The sequence below is a fragment of the Synchytrium microbalum genome (genome assembly GCF_006535985.1).
Source record: "Synchytrium microbalum strain JEL517 chromosome Unknown SmJEL517_scf0017, whole genome shotgun sequence".
NCBI lineage: Eukaryota > Fungi > Chytridiomycota > Chytridiomycetes > Synchytriales > Synchytriaceae > Synchytrium > Synchytrium microbalum.
In genome coordinates, this window is record NW_022158366.1 from 441,911 (window position 1) to 458,489 (window position 16,579).

Here is a 16,579-nt window from a genome sequence, read left to right on the forward strand (position 1 = left end):
TAATTCAGCTTCTTTTCGTGATGAGAATGTTGTAACGAGTAGCGTCCAAAACGACAATCAAAAACTTTTAAATGTTCAGTTTTCAAACAAGCAGAATTCGAACGATGCATTGCAAAAAAAAGCGCTGATCTGTACATCTGGTGGCAGATAAATGACTTACTGCTGTGTCATCCAATCCAATACTCGGGTACTTTCTCAGGAACGCACGTCCACAAAACGCTGTCGCAGTTCGAGCACAATGTGGAATTTACACAGCTTACTTCCTTTGTACTTGAATTTTACAAGGCGAGTCGGACTGCAAAATACAATCATTCATCGAAATATACCAATGGGGCGTCCCTACCACGTTAGTTCGATAGCAGTTAGCATCAAACCCAAAAATCAACTTTTGTAAGAGGGCAAACCCACTTGGACAGAATGGCAGAATCTCGCGTAAGATACAAAGAGTGGAACTCTGTTCCTCCTGAGAATGTTATAGAGTTATCGCAAGAAGAACGGACGAGCGGTTTCAGATCAAAAAGCCAGTCTTTACCTTGATGGAACTTGTGAGCTCGAGCATGTACATAGTTGACATCACCAATACTGACTTTTGCAAAGTATTGGAAGCCAAAGGGAGCCTAAAGTAAAGATAAGCTGAATCATTCGACTTTAAGACAGCAGTTCGGTTTGCGACAGGTCACTCACCTCGACCACTGCGTATTGAACGACTTTGTACGCCTTGGAATGTACATCTTGGGAAAGATGAGTGTGATGTACAATATCTTTGTGATGGATTTCTTGAATTTTGTGTAGAACCTTGGGCTAATTGGAAAGAAAACCATCATCAGCAGCATATAAACATTTAGTCGTTTCGAACCAACCTTGACACCATCAAACACTGCATTTGCATCAGCATCAGGAGCCTTGACGTTCAAAGGTTGTGCGTTTGAAGCGGCAGGAGCAGCAGGTTTGGTGTCTAAAAAACCACAATGAATGCAACGTGAGCAAGAGTAGCGATATCATTTCGTAGCAAATAGAGTCCACGCTTCATTTGGCCAGACTCTAAAACACATCTTCATCAATCCAAAAACGAGCTTGGAACCTACGTGACTTCAAATGGGCAAGAACAGTATCAATAAAGCTTTGTGATTGATGCTCGCGGCTCCAAGCAGTGTTTTGATATCCACTAGAGCCAAGGACCCATTTTTCAAAGACATTCCAGTCATAACCATTGTTGCCAGTAGTGTCGAAATCGAGAGCATCGACAAAAGCATGGATGGCTTGAGCGCCATCATGGATTCGAATTGTTCCATAATCGTTCTGATGAGGGTCGAAATGACCATATTCGACCGTCTTTGCCTAATTGAGAATAGCGGGTTGATGTTGTTTCTTTTCACGTGTTTGAGAATTGATGAATGTACCTTTCCGTTCGAGAGATGGAGAACGACAAATCTGATCAGAGGGAATGATTTAGAACTATTTTTTAAGGAATTTGATGGCTGCATGTACCTGTGATGGAGGTCACTATGCTGACTTCCGAGGGCTAGACGATATAAACAAAGCATCAAGGACAGTCAGAAATGGCAGCGAAGGGAAGCAGTTGTACCTGGATTGACGTCATGTAAGCTTTTCTCTCGTGTCACGCAGGAATCGATGCTCACTCCTCCAGCGGTCTTGTCGTTTTGAAGTGGCATAATTGTGAACTTGTTTTTTGTAAATGGGGAATGCAAAAGTTCAGTCCCTAGTCGCGATGGCACATCAAAGTAGCTCAAAACCTGTTCTGAATATGGTGAAGGTTTATTCGAGAATTCGAGATGATGAAAGACGCTTTTAATACAAATCGATGCGGTATCTTCTCGGACATGCTGGGAGTCACTCAGTCACAACCGTTCGAATCCATCGTACCTTGGTGTTTCGACTCGAGCGTCAAACACGTTTTCACACTACGTATGCCATGAACCTGTGTCTACCAGACATCATGGCGAATGGAAGAACAATCATACGGAAAGTGAAAGGTTGGTTTGCAACATACTCTCAAATCACTACTATTCTTCTTCCCCACTACACATACTGTAGCGCCGGCCACAGTCAGCTGTCAATGAGGCCGAAGGCTCAAAGAAGAATAGCCAGAATCCCTGCCCAAGTTCCCAATTGGACTCAATTGTTTAAGAGCTTGTGCAAGTATTATCCAACAGTTTGAAGATGCTAGACTACCTTCATAGGTAAAGCCAGCACCACTCAATACTTGAAGAGAGTAAAGCGCATCTGTCGATGAGAGATGGGTTTGTTGGTTAACTTGCAAATTGCATAATTCTGATGTTGATGTCAACCACAGGAAAGAGAACCGGAAACATACCAAGATGCTGGCCACTATGTAGACCGCTACGATTGTATAATGGCGATTGCCTTACATTCTCCATGAAGCGCACTCCAGGGTTGGTCTTTGCGATAGATGGGTTCAAACAATTGGACAAAAGAGAATTCCGTATCAAGGCAAGCAATGCGACCAAAGGCCGGACATGACACTAGACTAGTGACTTGAATTGCAACACGGATGATGAGACTGGCTAGCAGTGTTGGTCTCTCCCTCCTCGTCTCCGAGGCGAGCAGGCGTGCTGTGCATAGCAGTGGACAGCGTCAAGTACAGCCATCAGCGAGCATGCCCGCAATTACATATTACATTGATGCGTATTGCATACATTGATGCGATGCTACATTTTCAGCACTGTAAGCACTTTTACGGTTTCGACGCGAGAAAGTGGTCTTCTGTAGGTAAGAAGCAGCAGAGCCAGTCAAGCAATATACAATACACGTGATTGTCGCTACTTCTACCCTCTGCTGTAACAAATACTTGAGCGAATAGTGCCGAATATCATTGCGAAAAGCTGCGTCTGGTTGAAAACAGAGAAAGTGGACAGACGTGATATATAGACGTCTCAAACGGTACCGTAGGTTTTCTTAGACTTCAGCCATCAAAAGTACGTACCAAATGCCACGTTGCATCACTACGGCTTCACGTCACATTGCGTCCACTAAAGCGTTCCAACTAATAGGAAACAATCTAAATCTCAAGCTATAAAGCGTCGGAACAGACTCATTTAAATTAAGATACTCGGTCAGACTTGAATCTCTGGTTGCTCAGAGACCTGGTTGCCTGTAAATTTCAGAACACTCAAAAGCTGTTTTCCTGGTGCAGAGAAATCGATGGATGCAACTAGGTAAAGCTGGAGTTCGATAGCGTTTCTAGTCATTATTTGCCTATATTTCCTGGAAATTCTTTCTGCTTTCTAACTTCCACGTTTGTCTAGGCTGGGGTCGACATCAAGTAATACCGTGGACGTGCCCCTTGCAGTAACAACGGAACAGCTGTTGGTGGTCAAGACCTTAACCAAGGTAACCATCATGCCGAAAGATCTCGTTTGATATTTCTCAACTTCTCAATAGATTCGCATCTGCCTCTCGAACTATTAACCATCATCTGTTCCAAATCCACTGAAAGCGTTCTTGAACCTTGGCAAGAGCTTGCGAAGACATGAACGTTATTTCTATGGGTCGTTTGTATTATGAGTTGTATTATGAGACTAGCGAGGTATGTTGGCCTGTTGTTAATTCTCTGTTCTAGAATGTCCTGACGTTACTCACGTTCTTCAGCGTTCCAGGGCAAAGAATCGGCCCATTAGCTTAACAGCTGCAAGACGGAAGCAATCTGAAGCCGCATGCATCCGCCGTATGTTATATCAACCGGCAGCAACATCATATCGTCAGAATGCAATTGCCAAAGTACGGATTCTTACCTGTTTGACCTTATCGGCGATTGGCGTGATCAATTCGTCAAGGATTATACGGCCACTGCGGAAGCTCCAACCACCGATGATGCCAAAAATCTAATGAAGGCTGCCACTCCTGGATTTTTAGTAAAAGTCGTCACCAAAGTAATGAATGCATACTGTTTTGCTACTCGTATAAAGGGTATAGCAAAGGACAGAAACAATCGAGATCTCACGCCGATCATCAAACACTATCCTCAACAGTCGATACACTCAAACTCTATATCAGCGTATTCGGGACCGGCGCATTTAACGAATTTATTGCCAAGTCCCCAGTAATCAAGAATCTGAAGATTTCAGCTAGGGGTGTCGTAAACTATGCTTCGTGCAGCAGCATTGCCACACACACGATCTCTGGAGGTACTAGCTAGTGGTCAGCCGAAATTGATCGGAGGGGGTCATCGCCCTGATCTCGTACCCGTCCTGATCGCTCTTCAAGCAAAAGGAATAGAAAGCTTAAAGTCATTAAATCTATGGACGGTGGACTTTCATCAAGCTGAATCTATCCGCTTCGCCGCCGTTAGGTCTCTGGAGTCTTTGGTCTTAAGAAAAGTTGAGCTGCATCCCAACCACTTGTTGGGATTTAATGGACGTGGAAAGGTTAAATCCCTCAATTTAGAGTGCTCTGGAGATAATTACCAACAACAACTACCTAGTATACTAGAAGCCAACCGTCTCACTCTCGAAAGAGGTTTCTGCTTCACCAACCCGTTCGCTGACATCCCTCCGATAGCATACTTTGACCGACCCGTCTTCCATATCCCCTTTACCAAACTGAAGCAAGTCACGATATCTACTACTGACGCCAATCGTGGCCAACTTGTGGACATTTTGAAGACTAGCGGCAGCCCATTTGAACGCTTGCATACTTTAGATGGTAAACCCGAATTCGAACCGAACGTTATTGTCAGTACGTGCAAGAATCTTCGACAACTGACTTTATTCTGGGCAGCCCAACATAATCACATCAATGCCCAATTTGAGACACTTGAACTTTGGAGATACTGTTGATACGTGTTTGTCAATGCCATACTGGACGGAGCTAAGAAACGGGATAAAAGGGTTGGGCCGCCGATCTTCTCACCAGGCAAACGCATTTCTATAGTAGTCAGTGGGAACCTTTTGCTCTGTGGAAGGACGGGGATACTGATTTTGTACCGAAACGATGTACGGATCGATATAATTCTCTTCCGAAGGTATACAGGGTGACTTTTATGGAACACGTTATCCTAACAAAGGTGGCCACAAACCAGAACACAGAGCAAGTACTGGATTAGGCCACCACTATAGCGCTAAACGACAGCATAGAATTTGGACATGTAAAGCATTTCCGTAAGAACTGTAACGCACGACCGATGTGAAAAACAAATGAGTTTATGTAACGTATTGCTACTACTGCAATATAATTTACCATTCCCCTACTCAAACATTTTAGCAAACGCCTTTTTCTCCTTATCCTTTTTATCTTTTACGAGCTTCTGGACAACAACCAGTTCACGTTTGATGAGCGCATCTTCCGGTTTTATCTTTGCAGCCATTTGAAGATCATCAATAGCCGCCTCCATATCTTTTCGTTCTTTCAGGGCAGTCGCACGTCGAAACAATGCCTACGTCGATAAGCAAGGAATTGTGAGCGAAAAAAGCTTCAAGTTTTGTCATCCGATAAGCATAACTTCAAACCTTGGCACGATCGTCATCAGACAACGTGGCCTTCCCATCCTGCATATCAACCACACGAGTAGCCGTATCCGTAGCCACGCTCCAATTTGAATCCTTCAACGCAGCCTGAGCAGCATTCAACAAACACGGCACCAACAATGCCTGTTTAGATTCACTCGGTAATACATCTAGATACCTCACAGCCTTCATATACTCGTTCAAAGCGGCTTTATAGTCCCCCGCCTTGAACTTTTCAGTGCCCAGGGCTTTCAGCGTTGATCCAACAGACAGCATTCCAGATTCTGACGTGTCACCTTCGTAGTCTTCAGGATAGTCTGGGATTCCTGCGTTGCTAGATACACCATCATCTTCTCCCTCAGCTAGCTCTCCACATTTGGCAATTACGACTGGCATTTCGGGTACGTCGTTAGCCCCAGTGGGTGTATTCTCCATCTTGCGAACTACAGCCATTCCTTTGATCACTCGTCCAAACACGACGTGTTTACCATCCAAATGAGGGGTCGGTACGGTCGTGATGAAGAATTGGGAGCCATTGGTTCCTGGTCCAGAGTTTGCCATAGATAGGAGCCCAGCCTTTTCATGCTTCAATTCGAAATTTTCGTCGTCGAACTTTTCACCATAGATGCTATATAGGGAAGAAGTCTTAACGACATTGGAGACGTGGCAGCAAAAGCTTTGACTAGCTTGCTTACGATTCACCACCAGTTCCATTTCCACGAGTGAAATCACCTCCTTGCAGCATGAATGACTTTATGATACGGTGGAAGGTTGAATTGGCAAAGTGCAATGGTTTGCCTTCTCGTCCAACACCCTTTTCACCAGTGCATAGAGCTCTAATTCATGATGATGATAATGATGATGATATAAAAAATTGTTAATGATTTCTTAAATGTTGGTGTTAGATGTTCTGCGTTCCGCGGTTAATGTCCATCGATTTACGAGGCATACAACGGACAAAACAAGCTGAGGTCTCCAGGAATATTTGGGCGAATGTACATGAAAAGGACTTTGCCCAAAAGTTCAATCAAAACGACTGCCGTCAACCAAGCTTAAAGACATTGTGTAAATGTTTTTTTTAGCTACCTTCTCACCTGAAGTTTTCAGCGGTCTTCGGCACAACACCCGTGTACAGCTCGAATACGATTCGGCCCACATCCTCGCTGCCGATTGTGATGTCGAAAAAGACTCGAACGACCATCTTTTTCAATTTTTTTTTGTTTTCTGGTGTTCGAGCTCAGAGCGGTAGTGTGTGTCAGAGCTACGAGCAAAACAAATCAACCATTCCAGTTCATCATGCTATTAGCCAATATATTATCTTACAAAAACTCATACTACTACTGCTACTTTTCTACAAACACAACTAATGGCTCTGGGCCCCAAAACGCAATCTCATCAACACGTTTGTTGGTTGCCATCGTACTCGTAGCAGCAGTAGCACCATTCGTCTTTTCAGGTATATACCGATTCTCTACGTGATATAAGAACCGGTATTCTCCACATCCACGAAATATACACGGTAGTCGATAAATCGAACTACCTCCCATAGCGGCCAACATGGGGAAGACATACTCTAATGATCCACCATACATTAGTTGCGTATCAGTTATATCTGTTTCAAAGGTACCGTTTTGATGATCTTGTACCCCTTGTATCCGTAACAGGAACTTGGCGGGGTGTTCTAGTAATAGAGGGTGATTAATAGAAATTCTTTGCCCCATTTTCGAAGCTGAAACTTACCCATTCGGTTGGTCACCGTCCATTCTAAAACAACACATTCACGGACAGGACACACATATCGAGCACTACTAATAGTCCGTATTGTCTGTGTGCTGCCTTCCAATGGTATCACTCGAGCTTGAAAAGACACTTGTTCTCGTTGCAGAGAAGACAGCATGGGCGGTGTCAAGTACACATTTCGTAATGAAAAGTTTCCTTGCCTTCCCTTTGACTATAAGCGAATGCATGAGAAAAAAATTGCACATCAGCAGATTCAATGGTAGAACTTACAGTCAACCAACGCCCAACAACTCTCCCACGACCTTCCAATCCACCAACGAGCTCCTCCTTGTACCAAAACAAGGCCCGTCGAATATGTTCTTCCCATTCAGAGAACTTTGGCCGCTGTGTTCTCACAAACTGTCGCCAGTCCGGGAAGGGGATCGGCTGATGAGCTACAGCTTCAGATAAATATATCCGTTTAATGGGCAACACAATCCTAAAGTGTTTCAAATGTTGTTGATTTACATGCGAAAAAGAAGGGGAGACCAACACCATACCTTTTGGTTTGATGAGCATGCACAACAGTCGTAACCTGAAATCCCTTCTCAACCACATCCGATTTCTCTTCATCAGCATATAAATCAAACGTGACTTCAAACACCGCAGTACTTGAATTCCGTAAATCAAACGTGATGAGTGCATACTCGTTACGTTGATCTGCAGGAATCACACCAACTGCCTTCTCTTCTTCGCTTATACCAACAGGATCAGTGACGAGGTCTTCTAGTGATAGGCTACGATTCACAGTGATCTTGGTCGATGCTGACGGTTCAACAGGGCCCAAACCACCCATTAGGAGTACATCAAGACTTAGAGCTTCTAATGTTCGATGGACCGTCAAGAGTACCGGGACGACTAGCTCTCTTGTGTAGAAATTCGATTCGGCATCTGAAGGTGATGCAGTCGGTAAAGACACTATTCCATCAGAGGGAGATAATAACGATATAACTTGTCCATAGTTGAATCTCAGAGAGCCTCCAGAGCTAATACATCGCAATTGAGGATGCCGTTTTTTGCTCGCTCGAATTGCAACAATCGAAACCCCACATACCATGTTCGCTTCCCATAAACTCCAATGACTACCTCTCTAGATTCACCCGGCACCAGATTAACAGCTACAGTTTCTACAACTGTATCACCAATAGGACATCCCAATCCACTCTTGGTCAATTCACCACCTTCCAACCAAAACACTCGTAAACTCCTATCATGAACATCTCTCTCATACGTTATTTCTGGATCTTCAACGGCATCCGCTCGGGGACTGGCCAATGAAGTCTCAGTGAATGCAATTGTGAGATAATCAATGGGGACTGTGGCAGATATGTTTTGTAATTTAAATACGATTGTGGATGCTTCACCTTCGTACAGGGCGAGAGATCCATGAGAACCAAGCATGGCAGATGAGGCTGATAATAATGGTTGTGGTGGAATTACAGAGATTCTTATCTCGTTCGATGATATTGGATCAATGGGAGTCTTGCGACCTGATTCCTGTTTATTACTTGGAGGTATAACTTTGCCCAACCTCTCACGATCATTTTGTTTATGTTTTCGGGATGCGCTGCTCTTGAGAGACGAGTTGTGACCTACAGGTCGAATATCTTCCTCCACAGAGCCATTAAACAGTTTAACAGTACATCCCAAAATATGCAATAAGCCATCAGATTTCGGTATTCCTGACAACCTGAGCATATGGATACGTTCGTACGCAGGTATTGTGGTTGATAAAGGTACTGTCAGAAACTCAATACCATGTGCCCTAGAGTTGCAAAGTAATTTTGAGCTGGGAAAAAAGGCCAGGATGAAATGTCACTCACGTTACTGTGATACTCTCAATGTCCAAATCAAATGCAAAAGGGTTGGCCAATACGACGTCAAAATATGCCATCTCGCCAGTAACAAGAATGGTTTCAAGAACTTGACGTTTGTTTGACTCGTCAGGGTTACCCTTCCAAGCGTTTGTGATGAAGGGATCTCGATTTGCACGGTCTATCGGTGATGTTGGTATTATCTCTGACCGAGTATGACGATAAGGAACTCGTCGAGGTGTTTGTCTGGAACATAAAAAAGTGTGAATTATTGAAGCCAAAAAAACGAAAGTAGTTAAGCGTCCAAGGATGTTCATACCTTACGACTTCTATGCTTCGCAACACTGGAACACCACAAATTCCTCCCATCACATTCTTGACTAGAGCTAGGGGAGCAACTGTCTTGCCAGCAGTGTCATCACCCTCTGTTCGAGTTCGACGGACAATAGATTCCAATGAAGAGGCAAGCTCCAATTGTTCAGTCTTGCTCAAAAAGTAGTGAAGGCGACGTAATAGACGGGTAGTAAATATTATCGATCCTTGGTAATCTTACAGACAAAAAATCCCATTACTGCCTATCTTCGTATCAAAGCATTCTGTTGACAAAGACATACCACTCGAAGCATCAGCAATATCCACACACTCCTTCAACACTTGTATCTGCAAGTCTGGCCATCCATGGCGCAATCGTTGAGCCATTCTAACAGGCATCTTGAGACCCTTGATTGCATCATGACCTTGTGATAAAAACATGTCTACATCATGTCTATCTTCATAATCTTCCATCCAATCATCTAGTTCGTCATCGTCTACTTCACGGTCATCTAAATGCAGATAAAATATAAATTTTGAGCAGAATGGCAAAAAGGAGTAAAAGTTGAGTCACCCTCACACCTTTAGGACGTATCTCTCCCACTCCCATAATATCACAGACTCTCTTCATACATTCCAGCGCACCATTTGACGTGACTATATTAGAATTAGCAGTTGATTGTTGTCGAAATGTTACGTCAGGGCTATTCAGAGGTCCTGCAGGTCCCATCACTTCGTAAAGACCACTCAACCTTCTGATACCCAGATTTCCTTTCAGCGTAGTCAACACCAGCAGACCAGCTTGTCTAAGATACATTGCGTGTTTCCGTTTATATCCAATCTGTCCAAATATGCTTGCAATCACTGTCGAAACCCATATCTGGTCAGAGAAAGTGAGATACTCTAAACCGAGAGTCGATGTCTTGGTGAGCCATGAGGACACGTCAACTCTAGAGGCACCAAGACCATTGTTTAGTATTATGCGTTCCCTGTCTACTTGTTGAGTGCCGGCAGATTCTGAAGCTGTCTGTTGGATACGGACAGAGCCAGTTACAGGTCTCGTCACATTTATAGAGGCCGCAATGTCACTCAGGCCTCGAGACTCTGCTACTGTTATGGGCATTGCAGCACCATTAAAGATAGAGCCCGTAAAGTGATACTTGATCATGGCTGCGAGTAAACGAGCCATCTTGAGACATGCTGTGACCTGAAATATTGGATAAAAGCCTTGTGTATCTTTCGTCATGGTCTTTTCATGTAGCGAGACTATTTCTCGATACTTTTCTGGAAGTTCACATAATAACGACCTTATGGTCGAGTTTGGGATAGCGGCCTGTTCAAATATATCTTCGATCGATGGCAGGCTAAGTAACTTGGGGCCACGTCTTCCTTCCCGAGCAGGAGACTGCTCTGGTGATGCGGCAGACATTGGCTGCAAATTACAACAGAACAAGTCAGCAGTGAAATCGCAAACAAAGGGAACGCAAAATTGATGGACGTGCACATACACCAATGCCGGCCTTGTTCACCGATGAAAGCAGAGTCGCACAATAGAATGAATCCAAGGCTGCTGCGTGCCACTGATAATCTCCAGTTGCCTTCATCAGGTCTATACATGTAACGAAGCTAGGAAAAATCACATGTCAGTAATCGTGATGCTGCTCCTTCCAATTTCGATTTTTTCGTTTACTTTTGAAGGGCGTAATCCAGTCGGCCGGCCATCAAGTAAATATCTCCAATCAGTTTCAACACTCGGCCTGGAGTCCTACGCTTGTTCTTGTCAGCAACCAACAAGGACCCCATAGCTGCCCCCACACTTCCTAGTGCAGCACCAAATGCAGTAGCACTGGAATTTGTTTGATCTAGTCCAGATGTTTTATCTGATAGCAGAACGTGGGCGCTGGGAGGTCGAGACAATGTGAGCACATTCGGTGTTGTAGGTCGTTCGGGCATTGGAGAATTCTGCATGGAGTTGACACTGTTGCCTCCTGGAGACTCGGGCTGGAGAACTGCTAATACCATATTCGGGGCGACAATCAGCTGCTTCTTCTCAAAATGAGCAGCCTACAATGAGAATCGTGTGTGAGCGAGGAGAACAAAAGGACTAGCAAATTATTTTATGACCATGTTTCCAAAAGCCTTGAGTATCTCGCTCGAAAAGTCAGACATCATAGTATTTAGATAAAACGACACGTCTCCAACGTTTGGGATCATGATGATGCCTTTTGTATCATCAGCCTGGTTCTCAGAAGGCTCGAATGCAAAAAGTCTAGACGCCAAGCAGCCTGGGTACTAAGCGAAAATGTGATGTTAAAAGCGAAAAAAGGAAGTACTAAATCAACTGACAAGCTTACTCGAGCCAAGACTTGCTGAAATTTCCGTGAACCTTCAGAGAAGACAGGAGCTTGCTGACAGTGCATGATTCCAATGATCTAATACGCGACATTTAAGAGCCTTTCAATGAAAACAGTAGCAGTGATGTACACTTACACCCATAACCTGTTTCTGCAGTTCAAACTCTTCCAAGGGAGCGTGTTCTTGATTGTAGGTTGTGACAAAGTTAAAATACATTAATCCTTCATGAAACAAGCTCTCTGTGAAACGGTCTAGTTGAAAATAGATTGGGTATCTCAGTTCAGCAATGAATTCCAAACATCCAGTTCATGGTGAATGTGTGTGTTTGTTGCAAATGAAAGCGACTAGAAGCGATTACAAGGACAGAAATCGGACACGTACTTGAGAATGATTTTGGGTCTGGGGGAGTCAAATCGACCAAGGAAAGCACTCCAAATTGGTTGAAGATATCGACATACTTGGCAAACGTATCTCGTCGAATAGGACCAATAGGGACCAGTAAGATTCTGACCCGAGCAAGCGACCACCAGTCCTGCAATTGGCTCATCGTATATAGCTATGATGCAAACGCTATTGCCATCCCTACCCTGTGATCTCAGCTCCAAAATGTTTGTTGCAACTTGATGAACGTGCAAATGGCAACAACGCCCGATTTTATTTTTGGAATTTTTATTTGAATAGACTCAGTCCGCTCAAATGATTGCCTTCGTTTCCATTTTAATTCCACCGACATGTTGAGTCAGAACATCGCCTTGTTAGGCTAGATCTACAAAGAAGGTGAATTTGGAACCGAATGTGCAAGATATGGATTATCAAAAGGCAAAATTCACGCTCTAAACTCTCATGTCACCACCTTGGATTTAACTGCATCACAAAATCACGAATCGCTCCAACTTTTGGAAGATTCGACCACGCTCTTGGCTGTCCGAACAATTTGAATTTCACAGTTTTCGGGGGATTCGGCAACGTTGCGAAGATTCAGATCGTTGAAAACCCGGTTGATCGGAGGGTTTTCTAATTCTGCGACCATTGGGAGCAAGAACGTTGCAGCAAACCGGTCAATTCAACGATATGGAGGGTAGTGCTTGTCCATTCGGATTCGATCGCCCCGATCAAAGGCATGCCGCTGCCCGCTCAACAGAGAACGACTACCTTGCGCCAAAAGTGCCATTCAGTAAACAGAACTCGTTATCAGTGAACGTTTTTGAAGGGACTTTTGATCAGCCTATACTCGCCGAGGTAGATGTTACTCACTTGTGTCAGGCCCCAGCAGAGTACATTCAACACAGCAAGACTGCAGCCAGAAGGAGGATTCCCCCAACTGACTTTGAATTGTCGCCTGCTGAATGCACGAGAAAGCTTCTGGAATCCATTTCTTGGTCTCAGATGGCCCTGGTATCTCTGCAACAAAGCGAAGGTCCAATCAAGCACTCACCGATCTTCAACGGATTGCTTAACACCTTGTTGGAAGTTTTGAACTCTGAGTATGGTGTTATTCTCCAAGTTGATCACAATCCGGAAACCATTGGACCTGATGGAGAAGATAATCCTTTTCTAGCGTCAACCGTTCTCCGATCTTTGGCCATAACAGGTGGGTTCGTGTTGTGCTTGCAAATTGCCGCTTGTTAAATCGCATCTGGCTGGTTAAATCGCTACTCCGTATATTCAGATATTAGCTGGGACGAGTACAGCCGAAAACTGTACCTGGAAAATGTCGAAAACGGATTGGAATTTAGAAACATCGACAATTTGCTAGGTCAAGTTGTCAAGACCGGTCGAGCATTAATTTCGAATAATGTCATCGACGATCCAAGAGCAGGCCGGAGGCTTCCTCACGGAGTAATGTTCATCGTATTGATTTGCGTCAACACTACGAAATCTTACATGCAATATATGTAGCATCCTCCTATCCACAAACTTGTCGCCGTCCCACTATTTGCTGGCGCTCGATTGACTGGTCTCGTAGCCCTGGCCAATAATCCTAACGGTTATCACCAAGACCAAATCAAATTTCTTGCTCCCTTTTTATCAACGTGTTCGCAGCAGATCGAGGCCCTTAAATCAGACCGAGCACGACGCAGACATCAAGTTCACGCAGTGCAATCCAGCCTTGAATTGAGTCGGCTGAATGCAGAAATGAGACGCGAGATTGAAGAACGTCGAGTCCTGCAAGAGAAACTGGAGCGGGCAGTCCGTAGCAAGTCGGATTTCTTATCTACTATGTCACATGAGATTCGAACGCCTTTGAATGGCGTTATGGGTTATCTTGAGCTGCTAGCTCTAACCTCATTGACGAAAGAGCAGTCTAACATGATGGATACCATGAGACTTTCTGGATTTCATTTGCTCAATCTCGTCAACGACATATTAGATTTTAACAAGTGAGTCGCGGAAGAATGTAGATCAATTGTTCTTTGCTCTGACTCTCTATTTGCTAACTATCGGCGCTTGAATAGGATTGAGACTGGTAAAATGAGATTGACGGCGACGCCCACCGACATCATCAGCTCTGTCGACCAGACCTTGGAGGGAGTCACCGTGAAACATGGTTACTTCTTCGGTGCTTCAACCTCGCCTACGAATGCCGTTGACAATGAGACACAATCTCCTCCACAAGCTATTTTGTTATTCGAGCCAGACTTTTCGCTCCCACAATACTATTGGACAGACTCAACTAGATTCACTCAGGTCATCCTGAATCTGGTTGGAAATGCAACGAAATTCTCTCCTGACGGCGGTCATATCAGTGTCACCTGTCATGCCTATTTTCCTGGCAAACCCATCCAAACCCCACGCGATTGTATGGGCCATAGCACTAATAAGACTGTCGGTATCCTTCAACATTATCTTGATCGTTTACAGGGGAACCTCAAATCCGACAAATCGAACAGTGAGTCAGAGGACGCCTATTGTTTAGTCAAATCACGAGAAACCGCTTGTCTGCTTCACCTTATGGTCTGTGACCAAGGCATTGGGATATCAGAATCAGCACAGGGACGATTGTTCCAGACTTTCGAGCAAGCGGATGGCTCAACTACCAGACGATTTGGTGGGACAGGTTTAGGGCTTGCGATTTCAAGTGAGTTTCGATACGCAATGAGTCGTTTATCTTTTCTTTCTATGGTTGCAGATGAATATAACAATGAGCCTTTGCTGGTTTTAGGAAGGATATGTAGGCTAATGGGCGGAGAGTGTTGGGTCGAATCAACTCTCGGCAAAGGGTCCACCTTCCATATCTGCTTTGCGACTTCCTCATGCACCGAAGCAGATGTTCTGCCTACGCTACCTCCACTTCCAACCATCATGGATCCTGCAGAACGAGTATGTGCATCGAAATCGATACTCGTTATCGGCGATGAAATGGTCGCTCCGTCACTTAGACGCAGGTTTCAACAGTCTCATAATCCAAAAGCCATACAAGAATTTACGTGGACTTTGGCTCAAGATACGAGTGTTGCATTACGTGCTTCAGTAGCTTCATTCGATCCCGATCTCGTCATTCAGTATGTTACTCGAGCCGATCTCTCCGGTGTACGCCCTTCCAAAGCACTTGAGATTCTAAATCAACTGAAAGCCATACGGAAACAAAGCGCATCAAACAAGCCAATTATAGCTGTTATTGGGAATCTGCTTGAACCTGATGTGCTATGGAGTCATGGAATACCGCCTGAATGTATCATTGACTACTTCAAAACACGGACTTATTGCATTGACTGTATTCTCAAGAATGATCCATCGCGAACGTTGGCAAGACCAAAAGCTTTACCAACGGTTCTTTGCTCATCTTCGGCATCCTTGGAATCCATTTCCACGCTGCGGTCACGAAGCAAGACTGAATTGATTGGGACTGTTAAAGCACAAACGTTGTCCGATTCGACAGTGACTGTGCTATCTCAAATGAAGGTGTTGGTTGCTGAGGATAACCCGGTGAGTGTGGTTGTCTATTGTGTGGGGTTCGTGACAATCTGGAAGGAACTTCAGTAAGAACTAGGAAGTCTCACTAGTTTCATTCCGTCATGCTGGTTTCTTCAGATTAATCGAAACTTGCTACAATCGATGCTCAAGAAGATTGGCGTGGACCCAAGATTTGCCTGTGATGGTGTTGAAGCTGTAACAGCCGCGAAAGAAAGTACCTTCGACCTGTAAGTTTCGATTCTTTTGCGTGTCTCTGCTACTTTCGCCACGATGTCTGACAGTTGCTCGTCGTAGAATCCTGATGGTATGCTTGAACAAGAAAAGCATTTAAAACTAAAATGTGCCTTTTACGCTATCTCTCTCTTTTCAGGATGTTCATATGCCAAACAAGAATGGACTAGAGGCCACCCAGGATATACGAAAACTGATTCAAATATTACCTGCACAAAGACCTCCCGTTATCATTGGTGAGTGCAATCTGAAGTCGGCACATCCCAGAGCCGAAGCTTGTCAGACTTGTCTGGTTGGACAGAATTGATCTGGAATTGCCCAACTAGAATTGATGGAAAGATTTTTCCACTAATCGTTGCTTCCTTCTGTCACTAGCAATAACGGCTAACGCAATGGAAAACGCTCGAGACGAATGTCTGCAGGCCGGAATGGACGACTACATATCGAAGCCGATCAAACTTAAAGAACTCCGCGACAAGCTCAAGGAATGGTGGAGAACAATCAAGAGCCGCTGTTCAGACGGCGGTGGTAGTAATGGTGGGTTTGTTGAACAGCAGCAAAAACACGCATCGAGTCACCATGGAGTCACTTTCTAAGTTTACATTATTCTATTTGTTGAAATACACTCGCCATTCTGCTAATCGTGATGATTTACGTCATTGTTTTTTGGCTTTCAATCGCGGTAGACCG

The 16,579-nt window shown here is 44.3% G+C and overlaps 3 protein-coding genes across 3 annotated transcripts; all 3 read right to left on the reverse strand.

The window, feature by feature from the left end:
* Positions 1-308: 308 nt before the first annotated feature.
* SmJEL517_g03385 (uncharacterized protein) lies at positions 309-1,673 on the reverse strand (the record flags this gene model as incomplete). Its single annotated transcript, XM_031169313.1, has 9 exons — positions 309-339; positions 409-463; positions 533-617; positions 685-801; positions 861-955; positions 1,086-1,338; positions 1,401-1,431; positions 1,489-1,522; positions 1,586-1,673. 9 exons carry the CDS (start codon positions 1,671-1,673, stop codon positions 309-311), a joined length of 789 nt encoding a protein of 262 aa, XP_031024795.1.
* Positions 1,674-5,224: 3,551 nt separating this feature from the next.
* On the reverse strand, positions 5,225-6,684 carry SmJEL517_g03386 (uncharacterized protein; the record flags this gene model as incomplete). The annotated part of the gene is made up of 4 exons (XM_031169314.1): positions 5,225-5,413; positions 5,487-6,111; positions 6,179-6,319; positions 6,578-6,684. The coding sequence occupies 4 exons, from the start codon at positions 6,682-6,684 to the stop codon at positions 5,225-5,227; spliced, it is 1,062 nt and encodes a 353-aa protein (XP_031024798.1).
* Positions 6,685-6,826: 142 nt separating this feature from the next.
* SmJEL517_g03387 (uncharacterized protein) lies at positions 6,827-12,290 on the reverse strand (the record flags this gene model as incomplete). Its single annotated transcript, XM_031169315.1, has 15 exons — positions 6,827-7,164; positions 7,224-7,434; positions 7,494-7,701; positions 7,763-8,248; positions 8,317-9,027; positions 9,086-9,322; positions 9,396-9,624; positions 9,691-9,900; positions 9,971-10,820; positions 10,897-11,014; positions 11,079-11,452; positions 11,513-11,680; positions 11,743-11,820; positions 11,879-11,994; positions 12,125-12,290. The coding sequence occupies 15 exons, from the start codon at positions 12,288-12,290 to the stop codon at positions 6,827-6,829; spliced, it is 4,500 nt and encodes a 1,499-aa protein (XP_031024797.1).
* Positions 12,291-16,579: the final 4,289 nt, after the last annotated feature.